The sequence below is a fragment of the Scyliorhinus torazame genome, chromosome 9, assembly GCF_047496885.1.
Source record: "Scyliorhinus torazame isolate Kashiwa2021f chromosome 9, sScyTor2.1, whole genome shotgun sequence".
NCBI classification, from domain to species: domain Eukaryota; kingdom Metazoa; phylum Chordata; class Chondrichthyes; order Carcharhiniformes; family Scyliorhinidae; genus Scyliorhinus; species Scyliorhinus torazame.
Window position 1 is genome coordinate 91,055,363 of NC_092715.1, and position 14,434 is coordinate 91,069,796.

At 48.3% G+C, this 14,434-nt stretch overlaps 1 protein-coding gene across 3 annotated transcripts in view; it reads right to left on the reverse strand.

Moving 5' to 3' along the window:
- Window positions 1-14,434, reverse strand: part of LOC140430004 (ATP-dependent clpX-like chaperone, mitochondrial) — a 123,755-nt gene that overhangs the window by 46,091 nt on the left and 63,230 nt on the right. For 2 of the 3 annotated variants that reach the window (XM_072517576.1, XM_072517574.1), the window contains exons 4-7: window positions 12,476-12,627; window positions 11,235-11,397; window positions 9,230-9,376; window positions 3,305-3,469 (exon numbers count right to left, since the gene is read on the reverse strand). In XM_072517576.1, coding sequence (XP_072373677.1) covers window positions 3,305-3,469; window positions 9,230-9,376; window positions 11,235-11,397; window positions 12,476-12,627 — 627 coding nt within the window. The remainder of the gene's footprint in view (window positions 1-3,304; window positions 3,470-9,229; window positions 9,377-11,234; window positions 11,398-12,475; window positions 12,628-14,434) is intronic. The other variant, XM_072517575.1, reaches the window with a different exon arrangement.

A 14,434-nucleotide genomic window follows, 5' to 3' on the forward strand; every position in this document is an offset into this window, starting at 1 on the left:
TGTTCCATACTAACTCTGAGTGTCCCTTAAGACCATAAGATATAAGAGCAGAATTAGGCCATTCGGCCCATCGTGTCTGCTCCACCATTCGATAATGGCTGACATGTTTCTCATCCCCATTCTCCTGCCTTCTCCCAGTAACCCCTGATCCCCTTATTAATATCTATCTCTGTCTTAAAGACACTCAGTTACTTGGCCTCCACAGCCTTCTGCGGCAATGAGTTCTGCAGATTCATCACCCTCTGGCTGAAGACATTTCCCCTTATCTCTTTAACGGAACATCCCTTCAGTCGGAGCCTGTGCCCTCAGCTTCTAATCTGTTCTACTGATGGAAACATCTTCTTCATATCCTCTCTATCCCACAACTATTTCATGCTCGAATGAGCATTAAGTGGCTGCAGGAAGGACTTCTGCCCCTCACTCAGGAGGAATTCAGCCATAGAGAGCTGTCAGCTAACTCTCTAGTCCCTGCAGTGACAGGACTACAGTGGACCGAAGAAGAAATGCAAGAGGATACCAGAGACTAAATCCAGGCATTGGACACCCTGGTAAGTACAAGGGATAAAAGGGTGGGAGGGTAGGAAGGCCTGCAGGGGGATGAGTGGTGCGATCAGCACCTTGGGAGGAAAGGTCAGTGGGGTAGGTTTGAAAGCCACCAGGGGCTGTTTAGCACAGGGCTAAATCGTTGGCTTTGAAAGCAGACCAAGGCAGGCCAACAGCACGATTCAATTCCCGTAACAGCCTCCCCGAACAGGCGCCGGAATGTGGTGACTAGGGGCTTTTCACAGTAACTTCATTTGAAGCCTACTTGTGACAATAAGCGATTTTCATTTCATTTTTCATTTCATATTAAGGAGGTCCTATTATGTATTTTCTTTTATCTCCTATTCTTTTCACGTACTTAATGATCTGTTGAGCTGCTCGCAGAAAAATACTTCTCACTGTATCTTGGTACACGTGACAATAAACAAAATCAAAATCCAATCCAGAAGGGCACTTCTAATGGAGGAGACATCCTCCCCCAGCTATCCCATCCAAGGTGTAACTCTCTTGCTTCTCGGCCTTCCCCCTTGCATGACCCACCTGCCACCTGGGCAGGAAACGTCCCTTAAATTATAATTGACCACTCAAGAGCTTCAATTTGGGCAAGGGCAGATTTCCCATTCAAGGCCTTGCCCTCCCCAGCATAAAATGGCTGCGGGGTTGGGGTGGGCAGGATCTCAGCTGCAATACCATCTTTTCAATTCCACCTCAGCACCCTCCAGTGGGAAGCATAAAAATCTGGCGACAGGAACATTTAACAATTTTATTTTCATTTCTTCATTTCCTTTGACCACTTTTATTTAATAGTTCTTAAAATATAGTTGTGGAGAAGAAACAGGCTTCTTCACAGTCAAGAAAATCGTACATCATGAAAAGTTTGCTTGCTTTCCAATTGCTGAGCCATGATAATGGAAATGATGGGTCGACCATAGATATAGAATCCGACAGTGCAGAAGAGGCCATTCGCCCCATTGAATTTTTACTGACCTTCTGAACGAACATCCTACCCGGCTCCCCCGCCCTATCCCCAGAACACCATAACCCCACCTACCCTGCACATCCCTGAACAATCCAGTAGGAAGGGTGGGTCAGACCAGGGGGCAGGGGTTGGATCAGTGCAGGAAGGTGGGGGGTTCAGACCAGGTCGCACTGGGAAGCGGGAGGAGGGTCAGGACAGGCGTGCGGGGGCAGCCAGTGCAAGGCTGGGTCTGGGTTTTCTTGATAGTTACTCTGGAGTTAGAAGTGAATTTTTTCCCCTCTCTTTCAAATTAACTATCAGGGTAAAACTGGCAGAACCACCCAAAGATAGCGATATAAGTCGCTTCTGTCAGATGGTTCCCAGACCAGCACAGTTGTCCACTGGAAGTCAGCACTTTTGGGCAATTACCAGGTAAACCCTTACATGGGAATATCATGGAGAGATTCCCCAGCGCATTATTGAGGTACCCCTAAATGCAACACTGGGGAACCAGGAAGATATGGGCCAATATCACTCATAACAAATCAATAATCTCATGATGAAAATTGTGTAACACGGACAGTTTACCAGCAATACAATTACAGGTGCTCAATAGCAGCGAGTGAAAATTCATAATGCTATTAAGTCTCACCAAACCATCTTATTTTGTATTTTAACTCTAAAACTGAATTCAAATGACTTCTGATTTTGCAATTGTTAAAATATGACAGTTACCCAACACAATACATCACCACTCAGGTTGATTTTGTTGGAATAGTTGCAACTCTTACCATTTTACCTTTCTACACGATACACTTCTGCTCAATTTTTGTTTAAAATGACAAAGTAAATGTAACCTGCTCCCAACTATAATAATAATCTTTATTGTCACAAATAGGCATACATTAACACTGCAATGAAGTTACCATAAAATAATGGAGGCCAAGAAAGTCATTGGGGCTGGATTCTCTGTTTCAGAAGTGCCTGCTCCAGCGGAGCATGTGTGATCTTTTCCAAGCGAAAAGTCTGCGTGAAACCCTCACCGGTCCCGGAATCGGTGAGGGGCTAGCACCGGCACCAGATGAAATCCCGCCTCCCGCGTCGTAAACAGCCGGAGAATGGTCGGGTCCTTGGCCATGCATGTGCACGGCTGACGACCTGCAGCGGTTGCGCCGTACAACATGGCGCCGGCCGTTTGCAGAACCGACACACTACCCGTGACCCCACAGCCCACCCTGGTCACCCCCACAAGTCCCCGCAGCCCTCGGAGAAGCTCCCCAGCCAGCAGCACAGATCACAGCTTAGTGTGGCGGCACAGGACACAGTCCGCAGCCACCACACCTGGTTCCCGCATGGCTGAGACCACAAGTATCCTGCGCCGTTGGGAACTCGGCTCATCGGGAGGAAGCATCACGGGAGGGCCGGCCGATGATGCGCAAAGGCCGTTACAACAGCTCACGGCACGCGACGTGATGACACCATTTCGGAGAGGACGCAGCATGGCTGACTGGTGTCAAACCGCCACCGGCCCCCATTTCGGCATCGGAGTCGATTCTCTGCCCAACTGCCGATTACGATATAGGCATCGGGCAACGGAGAATCCCGCCCATGAACTCCGATTTATTCAGTGATTTGTGACAAGCTAAAAGTCTCCTGTTGTTACAAACTACCCTATTATTCTTGATGTCACCCTCAACAAATCCACAACAGTATTGGCACATTTGAACAAATATGGCAAAAAAAAATGTCAGTATTCACTCATCTGTCTCATTTGATTGTATTTTTTGACCAATAAAAGATTACCTTGTTCAGCTCTTGCAACATTGAAGTTTGCATTCTGCAGCAGCTTAGCAATAACCGATTCAATGTCTTCACCAACATATCCTGCTTGCGTTAGACATGTACAATCACAGATAGCAAATGGTACATCCAAGCACTTGGCCAACGTCTGGGCCAACAATGTTTTCCCTATGAAAATAAAATAGATCATTTGGTTTTGAAATAAAAAACTGTATTGTGAGAAGCCGTTTTATATGAAAACAAACATTTTTAAATTTACTGGCTGGAAACCCCAAAATAATTTTTTTTTTAAATTTAAAACATTTTCATAAAAACGTTCCAGTGACTTGGGATCATAGTCAACGATGGCTACATATTTACATCACTGTATCTTCTGCATTCCAAAAAACATTGAAATGGAGAAAACCTGTCTACTGAGTTGCACCAATACTCAATTGGGTAGAAACAAACAATTAGTCATTGGCTGGGATTCTTCAATGCGAATCCACCCCGCCACCGTTGCTAATGAGGACGGAGGATTAGCGCTCAACCAAATCTCCCATTCACTGCAGTGGGGCCGGAGACTCCTATTGCCGTGGATGGACAGAGAATCCCACCCACAATCACATGGACAATAGAACCCTGGCTGAGAGAGGAATTTCCAGTCATGAACCAATCAAGTTGTAATTGGAATGTATTAGCCGTGATCATATTTGGATTACTGGGCGGTTAGTGAGAGAAGGTTTAGGAACCAACCCTTTGTGGGTTTAAGCACCTGCTTTATTTGCAGAACTGTTAGGATACAAACAACTTCATTGGACTTCAGGGGCGTCATTCTCCGACCCCCCGCCAGGTCGGAGAATCGCCGGGGGCTGGCGTGAATCCCGCCCCCGCCGGTTACCGAAGTCTCCGGCACCGGAGATTCGGCGGGGGCGGGAATCGCGCCAGTTGGCGGGCCACCCCGCTCGATTCTCGGGCCTGGATGGGCCGAAGTCCCGCCGATAAATTGCCTGTCCCGCCGGCGTGGATTAAACCACCTTTTGAACGGCTGGACAAGGCGGCGTGGGCGGGCTCCGGGGTCCTGGTGGGGCCCACCGATCCGCGGGCGGGCCTGTGCCGTGGGGGCACTCTTTCCCTTCCGCCTCCGCCACGGTCTCCACCATGGCGGAGGCGGAAGAGACTCCCTCCACTGCGCATGCGTGGGAAACTGTCAGCGGCCGCTGACGCTCCCGCGCATGCGCCGCCCGGCGATGTCATTTCCACGCCAGCTGGCGGGGCACCAAAGCCCGTTTCCGCCAGCTGGCGGGGTGGAAATTCCTCCGGCGCCGGCCTAGCCCCTCAATGTTGGGGCTCGGCCCCCAAAGATGCGGAGCATTCCGCACCTTTGGGCCGGCGCGATGCCCGTCTGATTGTCGCCGTTTTGGGCGCCAGTCGGCGGACTTCGCGCCGTTTCGGGAGAATTTCGCCCTAGATGAGTGAGAGGGGATCACATAGAAACTTATAACATTCTAACAGGATTAGGGAGACATGGTGGCACAGTGGTTAGCACTGATGCCTATGGCGCTGAGGACCCGGGTTTAATCCCGGGCCCGGGTCCCTGTCTGTGTGGAGTTTGCACATTCTCCCCGTATCTGCGTGAGTTTCACCCCCACAACCTAAAGATGTGCAGGTTAGGTGGATTGGCCACGCTAAATTGCCTCTTAATTGGAAAAAAATAATTGGGTTCTCTAAATTTATAAAACCAAACATTCTAACAGGATTAGACAGTGTAGATTCAGAAAGAATGCTCCCGATGGTGGGGGAGTCCAGAACTAGGGTCATAGTTTGAGGATAAGGGGTAAACCTTCTCGGACTGAGGTGAGGAGAGATTTCTTCACCCAGAGAGTGGTGAATCTGTGGAATTCACTACCATAGAAAGTAGTTGAGGCCAAAACGTTGTGTGATTTCAAGAAGGAATTAGACATAGCTCTTGGGGCTAAAGGGGTCAAGGGATAAAGGAGGAAGGTGGGTTCAGGATATTCAACTTGATGATCAGTCATGATCACAATAATGGCGGAGCAGGCCCAAAGGGCCGAATGCCTCCTCCTGCTTCTATTGCCTATGTATGTTTCTATGTAACTCAGACACTGAAAGAACAAGATCATGAGTGGGTTCCATCTCTCCTTCTTTCTCTCCTCTCTTCCCCCATCCAACTTGCAGGTTTTTAACCTTGTTGAGTTTGGCTATCCAAGTTTCCCAGACAGAGATTTTTAAAAGAACTCAACCCAGTGCTGCTGCCTCCAAGAGAACAGATAACCCATCCATATGCATAATTAAACCGCCATGCTTCCAAATCACCAGGACCACTGAGTGAAAGCAGCAGGACTGCCGAATTCAGCCTGAAGCCAAGTCACCAGCTTTCAAGAGCCATATATCCCTTCCACTTCACCGGCCTCTAAATTACTTAATCTATTCTCCAAAACTTCAAATATAGCCACCAAAGGGCCTGGCTCCAGCTGAATATTTAGAAAGGTCGTCATGGGTGTTGAAAAAGTACCTCCAGAAACCCATCAGCTGAGAACAGGACCAAAACATGTGTGTGGTGTGCGGGCCCCCACGAGCAGCGCTCACACATATCCTCCTCCCCTCAAAAAAAAACCCCGACTCATCTGGCCTTAGTGAGGTGCGCTCGATCACTACCTTTAACTGGATAAGGTTCAGTCTTGCAAACAACAATATTGCATTCACCCTCCGCAGCCCCTCACGCCACACCTCCTCCTCCAGTATTAGCCCCCAACTCTTCCACCCATTTAGCTATCACCCCTCCCACCAAGCTCAACTCTTCCCCTACAATCTGCTCAGACATGCCAGATGTACTGCCTTCCTCCGACCCCGAACTAACCTATTTATTTGAACTAGGTTAATGTCTTAGTTAAATTGGAGAACATGGCAGTTTGATAGGGGCATGTTACTAATATTACACAGTACAATTTTCACCTGTTATGGTTCTGCCAAAGAAATGCAAGTAACCGGATTTCATTTCAGTCCTGGTGTGAAACTGGAAATGGTATTTTGGCAGGAATTATAGTTCTTGTTGATACCAACACTCAACTCTGAATCTGAAGATTGTAAATTCAGGAACCATTCTTTGAGCAATAAATAACTAGGCTGACATTTCAGGGATGCTGCATTGTGGGAAGCACCAGACTTCAGATGACATTTTAAATGGAGGCACTGGGAGGGATTTTCCCAACAACCCGCTATTACTGGCCAGGGTTTAGAGAACCCCAAACTGCATCAAGAAGTTCACCTGACCCATAACTTTGAATAGATTTTGGTTATGGGGAGCACAAGGGCCCACTTTACAGGTGTGATGCAACAGAGAGTATGTTTAAACAAAAACAATGTTTATTCTATGAATCCAGTTAACATTTTTAAACACACACAGTAAACATCAAATACTCCCCCCAAAGAATACAGGGCGGGATTCTCTGATCCTGAGGCTAAGCGTTGACGCCGTCGGAAACGCCGTCGTGTTTCCCGACGGCGTCAACGCGGATGCAGGATCAGCAATTCTGGCCCTTACAGGGGGTCAGCAGAGCACTAGAGCGGTCACGCCGCTTCAGCTGCTGATATGGCCGTGGAATGGGCACCGGGGGATGCGCGCATGCGCAGTCCCACCGGCGCGATTTCCGCACATGCGCGGCGTCTCTCTTGTCTGCACTGGCCCCGACAAACATGGCGCAGGAGTACAGGGGCCGGCGCGGAATAAAGGAGGCCGGGACACAGAGAGGCAGGCCCGCCGATCGATGGGTCCCGATCGCGGGCCAGGCCACATCGGAGGCCCCCCCCCAGGGTCGGACACCTCCCCGCCCCCCCCCCCCCCCCCACAGGTCGCCACCCGACCCTTCAACGCCGAGGTCCCGCCGGCTCAGAGCAGGTTAGAACGGCACCAGCGGGACTCGTTTTTCTTTTTTAACAGCCGCTCAGTCCATCCGGGCTGGAGAATTGCGAGGGGGGGGCATAGAGCGGCCCCCGACCAGCGCCGAGCCGAACACGCCGACCCCAATGACATCCGGAGAATCGTGTCCGGGCGGTGTGGCGCCATTCGTGCGGACCCCAGGCGATTCTTCGACCCGGCGCAGGAGAATCCCGCCCACAGTATTCTATAAGTAACCCTTAATCTTTCCTTGCAACCTCCATAAGAAAAATCCCCTCTTCAACACAGACATCAGGGGCGTCATTCTCCGCCGGCGGGAGTCTCCGTTTTGCCGGCGCCGGGGGGTTTCCCGATGGCGTGGGGCTGCCCCACAATGGGAAACCCCATTGACCGGCCGGAGTTACGGAGACTCCCGCCGGCCGGTCGGGGCAGAAATGTGGCGGGGCGGGTAGGAGAATTTCGCCCCAGGGGCGGGATTTTCCGACCAACCGCCGGGTCGGAGAATCGTCAGGGAAGCGGCGTGAATCCCGCCCCCGCCGGCTGCCAAATTCTCCGGCGCCGGGAATTTGGCGGGGGTGAGAATCGCGCCGCGTCGGTCGGCGGCTGCTAGCAGCGGCCCCCCCCCCCGGCGATTCTCCGGCCCACGATGAGCCAAGTGGCCATCCGTTTACGGTCGGTCCCGCCGGCGTAAATTACAACAGGTACTTACCGGCGGGACCTAGCTCCGCGGGCGGCCTCCGGGGTCCTTGGGGAGGCGCGGGGGAATCTGGCCCCGGGGGGGGCCCCCACGGTGGCCTGGCCCGCGATCGGGGCCCACCGATACGCGGGCGGGCCTGTGCCGTGGGGGCACTCTATTCTTCCGCGTCAGCTGCTGTGAACCTCCGCGATGGCCGACGCGGAGATGAACCCACCTGCGCATGCGCTGGGATGATGCCGGCACACGCTGGCGCTCCCGCGCATGCACCAACTCACGCCGGCCGGTGGAGCCCCTTCCGCGCTGGCCGACGTGGCGCAAACCACTCCTGTGCCGGCCTAGCCCCTGAAGGTGGCCCTGATGCCAGAGTGGTTCACGTCACTCCTTCGCGCCGGAGTTGCCCGCCCCACTGATTCCCGCAGAATCCCGCCCCAGGTTTACATTCTCTACTGAGAGGAGTTATCACTTTAAATTAGCAAATGATCTAAAGGCATTCTTTTCATACAGAGAGAGACCAGAATTACACCTTCTTTCTCTGGATGCTGCTCCCAATCTGCAAAATGAAACTAAACACACCCTGTAGCTGCTAGCTCAAAGCGAAAGTAAAACAGACAAACAGCCCAGCTCCACCCACACTCTGACATCACTGCAGCTATTTGATAAACCCCATTTCTTAAAGGTACATCCACTACAGCTATTTGATAAACACCCAGTTCTTAAAGGTACTCTGACATTACACCCGCCAAGTGTTTTGCGGTGACAGACGTGGCCCACTATTGGCCGGCGGTAGAATCTCCTGTACCCGCCGTTGTCAACGAGGTTTCCCATTGAATGCATTGCTCACTGCTGGGAAACCCTCTGTGGGTTGCACCATTAGCGAGACCGGAAGATTCCGTTGGCGTGAATGGTTGGAAAGTTCCAGCCACTGTCTTCCATTGATTCAGGTTTTCATACAAAGCTCTCATAACATTATTGGAAGTACAGCAAGAAGTTCTTCATGGGCCCTTATCAACATTCCTCCCACAATTATACCATCAGAAGCATATTAATGGATCTTTCAGCTCACTGCTGTACTGGGATGCTGCCATGTGCAAATGGCTGTTGTGCTTACATCAAGATAATTAATTGGATGGGAAGCTTTTGGGTTGTTCTGAGAGACATGGCACCATATAAATGCAAATGTTTTCACTGTGCATGCCAAATTCATTCTTATCCAGACTAAATCATGAACCTATGTTATATTCAAAAGCAAACTCCCTTGTACTACATTGGGTCACTGAAACAAGATAACATGAAAATTATGCAATAGTCTGATCCTACTGAAACTTCATTATACCTGAGCCTGTGGGACCAAGCAGAATGATATTACTTTTGTCTAGATGAATAGGGTCATCATCAGAATCAAAATTATTTTGGAAACTTCTCTTTGGTAACGGCTGTCGCGTTAAATAAGGTGGAATCAATTCTGTTAATTGAAGCAGTTCTGTCAGGAAAATATAAATGGAACATCTTAAAAAACATTATTTTGTAGTGTCGCTTTTTATGTTGTTTTGATATTCTGGCAGAAGCTCAAACCAACAATGGAACTATAAATGGAAATAATGCTGCCCGATTTACCCTAGCCTTATATTCTAAAGTTTTATTAAGCAAGCACATTTTTCTGGATAATAGCATACAAACCACATGCAACGTTCCCCCCTCCTCTCCCAGCCCCCCAACAGTGAAAGCATACAGCTTTTGAGCTGGAATCTTAGGAATAGGGAGAATTTCATGAAGTATAAGGCAGTATGTTTTATTTTTAATGGTCACCGCTGTCTTGGCCCATAACACTTTATGCACGCACTTATATTTATATTTTGTGTAAAGTATGTGAAATTGCACTTTGACCCAGCAATGGCTCGATCATGTGACTTCATGAATTGTATGCAAAACAGGTATTTTAACATGTGGCCTGCAATGTAATGTGCACCAATGTGACAGATGAAATACTTTAAAGGAAATTCTACAAACTTACCAAAGTTTTAAAAAATACTCTCCTATTCTTTCCTCTTTTTCTGGAATGGTAGTGTTGGAATGGTGTCACAGAAGGCCTTGTATCATACCGAAGAGGGGGGGGGTGATGAATAACCTATGAAAATGGGCACTAGGAATGCAGTATGCCATTAACCCATAAAAATTCATTGCATTGCAGGCCTGCTGGTTTATGTGGTCAGTGTGTGCATTCAGTGCTATTGACAGACAGCAGGGGCCCAATATCGTTGGTTACTTGAGCTACATAAAGGCAGCTTTCATGTCATGAGCAGTTGTGGCAGAAATATGTGGTGGAAGTCCTTTGTGAACTTAATCTGTGGTCTAATACTTTGAAGAATGGCTCAAAATGCAAGAGAGCAACTAGCACCAAGGTTTTCTGATGCTGCGCTGGAGATCTTGGTGAAGAAGGTGGAAATATTCAGGATATTCTATTTTCACAGATGGGCAAGAGGCACGTGAGGCGACAGTGGGAGGAAGTACCAATGGAGGTCAATGCCAGGAATATAGTTCCATAACATTACAACTGGAAGATGTTTAATGATCTGTTATATGTTGCCAGCATATCCTACCAGCTGCACCACTAACTTCATCATCTGCTCAGTTCAATACAGTCCCATCACTCACTTACCAACAATCTCTAACAATCAAGATTAAAAGCTGACATTAATATGTTCTCCTGCACCCTCACACACTTAGCACTGTTGCATGCTTCACAACCTCAATGCACTGCTGACACATACCTGCAGCTATTCAATCTTGAAAACCATATTACCCAAACATAATGCAGGACACTCACTACCACATTTTACTCAACTTGCAAGGCACTAGCTGATGAGGAAGCAGTGGCTTGAAATCACTGTCAATTAAAATCAAAATGTGTTATAATATGCCTATTTTGCTCTGTGAAAGTAGTTTTAGGTGCATGCTCACACACAAACTACTTTTATCAGGATGACATTTTGCACAGCGCCATTTTAAGACAGTGGATGACTGCGTAGTGCTATGTGATGCAACGTAACCCCAAACGCACTTCCAGCAGGAGCCACTTTTATCGCAATCAGGAGAGTTAACCACAACTGATTTTGTTCCTTTCCCCTTCATTTATCTTTCCTTGCCACCCTGGCTGAAATTAGCCAACTTCAGAGTATGCACCAGTGACCTTTTCCAATGCAACTGCAGAGTTTTTTTAAATTTTAATGCCTCTAAACAAATTTGATTCAAAATTGTTGATTTTGCCAGGGCCATCAATGCTCGTAAGTATTAGAACACTTTGAAATTGTAAAAGATCAAAAACTTCAAATTAAACTTACCTTTCGAAGTGCTGGAGTAACTATCACCATAAACCCCAGTATGCTGTGTGACGTCAGATGGAACATTGTTGTTAAGTCGTTTATAGTGATTGTAGACAGCCACTGAGAGAACTTTCTTAGCTTGGTGTTGACCAACAACGTATTGATCCAAAAATCTATGGAGCTGAAACCAAAGACATTTAACAAATTTCCACAATTTATAAGGCATTAGGTCATTAAATTGATTTTAAAACAGTTACTTTAATTTAAAGCTGGAAAAAGATAATAATTTAACTGAGGAAGGGGTTACCCCAAAACAGAGAGACCTGATGCTGGAGACCTATCTGCCCGACAGCCAGCAGTTTCTCAGTCAGCTTGGCTGCGGGCTGGACACAAGACAAAATTTGTTCATTGGGTCTTGCTGAATTTCTTCTTATTTTGCAAATGCAAAACAGCTCCCCATAGTCCCCCACCAACACTCCCTCCCATCTCCTTGTAAATACTGGGGCTGTGATTTGTCATAGAACAGGCCTTTAGTCAATACAATTTTAAATCACATTTTGAAGGTTCAAAATAATTGGTGCATTATTGTGCAATTATCATCAATGGACAATATATCTAAATCCATGTCCGAAAAAAGAATGTACTGGTCCTGAAACTCTGGTGGAAGTTATGATGAAAGGTTGTCAGAAACTCTTCGGCAAAGTGTACTGACAGTATCAACATTTTCAGCTGTTTTTTTATTGCATGAAATGTGTGCCAGTGTCCCAATCATTATGGGGAAGGAGAGAGGAGGGATGGGGTCACCTATCAGCAGCTGAGAATGGTGGAAATGTCAGAAAACTAGAGAGTCTTCAGAATTTGACAGCAGGACCTTATCAGAATGTATTTACTCTGCTTTGCATTCAGCAGCCAGCCAAATTGAGTGGCTGTTTAGCTGCCAGATGGAAACTCTTGCAGTATAAGGCCATAGGCAGGGAACACTTGTATTGAGAAGCTGAGGGATCAGTGAAGAGAATATTTTTCCTCACTGTTAAACCCCTACCTAACATGAGCAGAATGGGAGTATTTAATATCGCCGCCATTATCTCCCTCAATCACCATTAGTTGGCTTCCCACTCTGGGATAGTGTAAATGTCAGGAACTAGTAAACAGGCAAAACAGTGAAGTTCAACTTAAACAACACCAGGCTAAAAATGACTCAGCAGTGAGACAAAGGTCAAAGTACAGTAATTATCAGTGAAAGAAAGTGTGCCCATTACTTCTTTTGGTGTTGGCAGGTTCACTTGACATTCACTTTTACCGGCTGTATGCCACAACTCTACTTCCTTGTAGCTGCTTTCAGGGGATTTTTCTGACCCCACCATCAAAAAGTAGTGTTGGCATTTTTTGCATTTTACAAATGGCGCGGAATCTAGAAGAAAAAGAAACACTTTTAATGTTATATGTCGAGGTGTGGATTTCTAGGTGAAATAAAAGTGCTCAACCTTGAAGGGCCCTTGAAGGAAGATGTCCAAAAAGATTTAGCAATCACCGTGGCATAGATTTTCACTTTCCCAATGTCAGTTTGAATCTGTTGCCAAGTCAAGGGAATCTCCAGGCATTCAGCACAGAGTCATAGAATTTACAGTGCAGAAGGAGGCCATTTGGCCCATCGATTCTGCACCAGCCCTTGGAAAGGGTACCCTACTTAAGCCCACACCTCCACCTTATCCCCACAACCGCTCTTGACATTTCTTTGACACTAAGGGCAATTTAGCATGGCCAATCCACCTAACCTGCACTTCTTTGGACTGTAGGAGGAAACCAGAACACCCGGAGGAAACCCACGCAGACACAGGGAGAAAGTGCAAACTCCACACAGACAGTCAGCCAAGGCCGGATTTGAACCCGGGTCCCTGGAGCTGTGAGGCAGCAGTGCTAACCACTGTGTCACCATGTCATCAACCAGGGCAAGCAATTAACTACCACATTGAGGTATTCCCACATAGCAAACCAGAAAGTAAAATGCATGGATTTTTTTCACGTAGTTGAAATTTTCAGGCATGCAAAATGAACAATGTTGATATACACATGAGAATATTGAAATATTATAAACCTAAAAGATAATTTTAAAACATGTGAATTTCAGGATAATGGAGGAGTTTGAAGTGCCACAAATTAAAATTTATATTTTTAAGGCCCAGTGAGAGGCAGTTCAATAGTAATTATAAACTTAGTACATCAATAAAAGCCCAGTCACACTACAAGCAACAAAGTATTACCTTATCAAGGGTTTTTATAGAGAGACTGCAGGTGTAAAAGTAAAAAAGTTTTTGTCAGCTTAGGACACTTGGAAAATATCAATGGGATTAGGCAAAGTAAACATGGATTTATGAAAGGGAAATCATGGGTGGGATTCTCTGATCCTGAGGCTAACAGTTGACGCTGTAGGAAACGCCGTTGCGTTTCTCGACAGCGTCTACACGGCCTCAAGATCAGCAATTCTGGCCCCTACAGCGGGCCAGCACGGCACTGGAGTGGTTCACGCGGTTCCAGCTGCTGATTCCGGCGTGAATTGGGCGCCGCAGGATCCACGCATGCGCAGTGGCACCTGCGCCAACGCGCGCATGCGCAGTGGTTTCCTTCAACGCGCTGGCCCCAACGCAACATGGCGCAGGTCTACAGGATCCGGCGCGGAAGGAGGCCGCCAGCCAGAGTGGCCGGCTCGCCGATCGGTGGGCCAAGGTCGCGGGCCAGGCCACATCGGAGGGACCCCCCTCCATGGTCGAACCCCCCCCCCCCCCACACAGGCCGCCCACGAACCTTCCACGGCGAGTTTCTGGCAGCTGAGAGCAGGTATGGACAGCGCCAGCGGGACTCGGTGTTTTTACGACGGCCGCTCGGCCCATCCCGGGCCGACAATCGGCGGGCCAGCCGTGTAGAGCGGCCCCCAACTGGCGCCGCGCCAACCACGCCAGCGCCAATGGCGCCAATTCTCCATTCTGCTGTGAATCGGGTGCCGGCGTCAGGGAGCGTGGCGCGATTCGCGCCAGTCGTGGGGATTCTCCGGCCCGGCCCCGGGCTGAGAGAATCCCGCCCCATGTTTGACAAAACTTCTGGAGTTTTTTGAGGACTTGGGAGAACCAATGAATGTGGGGCTGGATTCTCCGTTCCTGAGACTAAGGGGGCGATTCTCCGATCGCGGGACTATGTGCCCGTGCCGTCGTGAACGCCGCCGT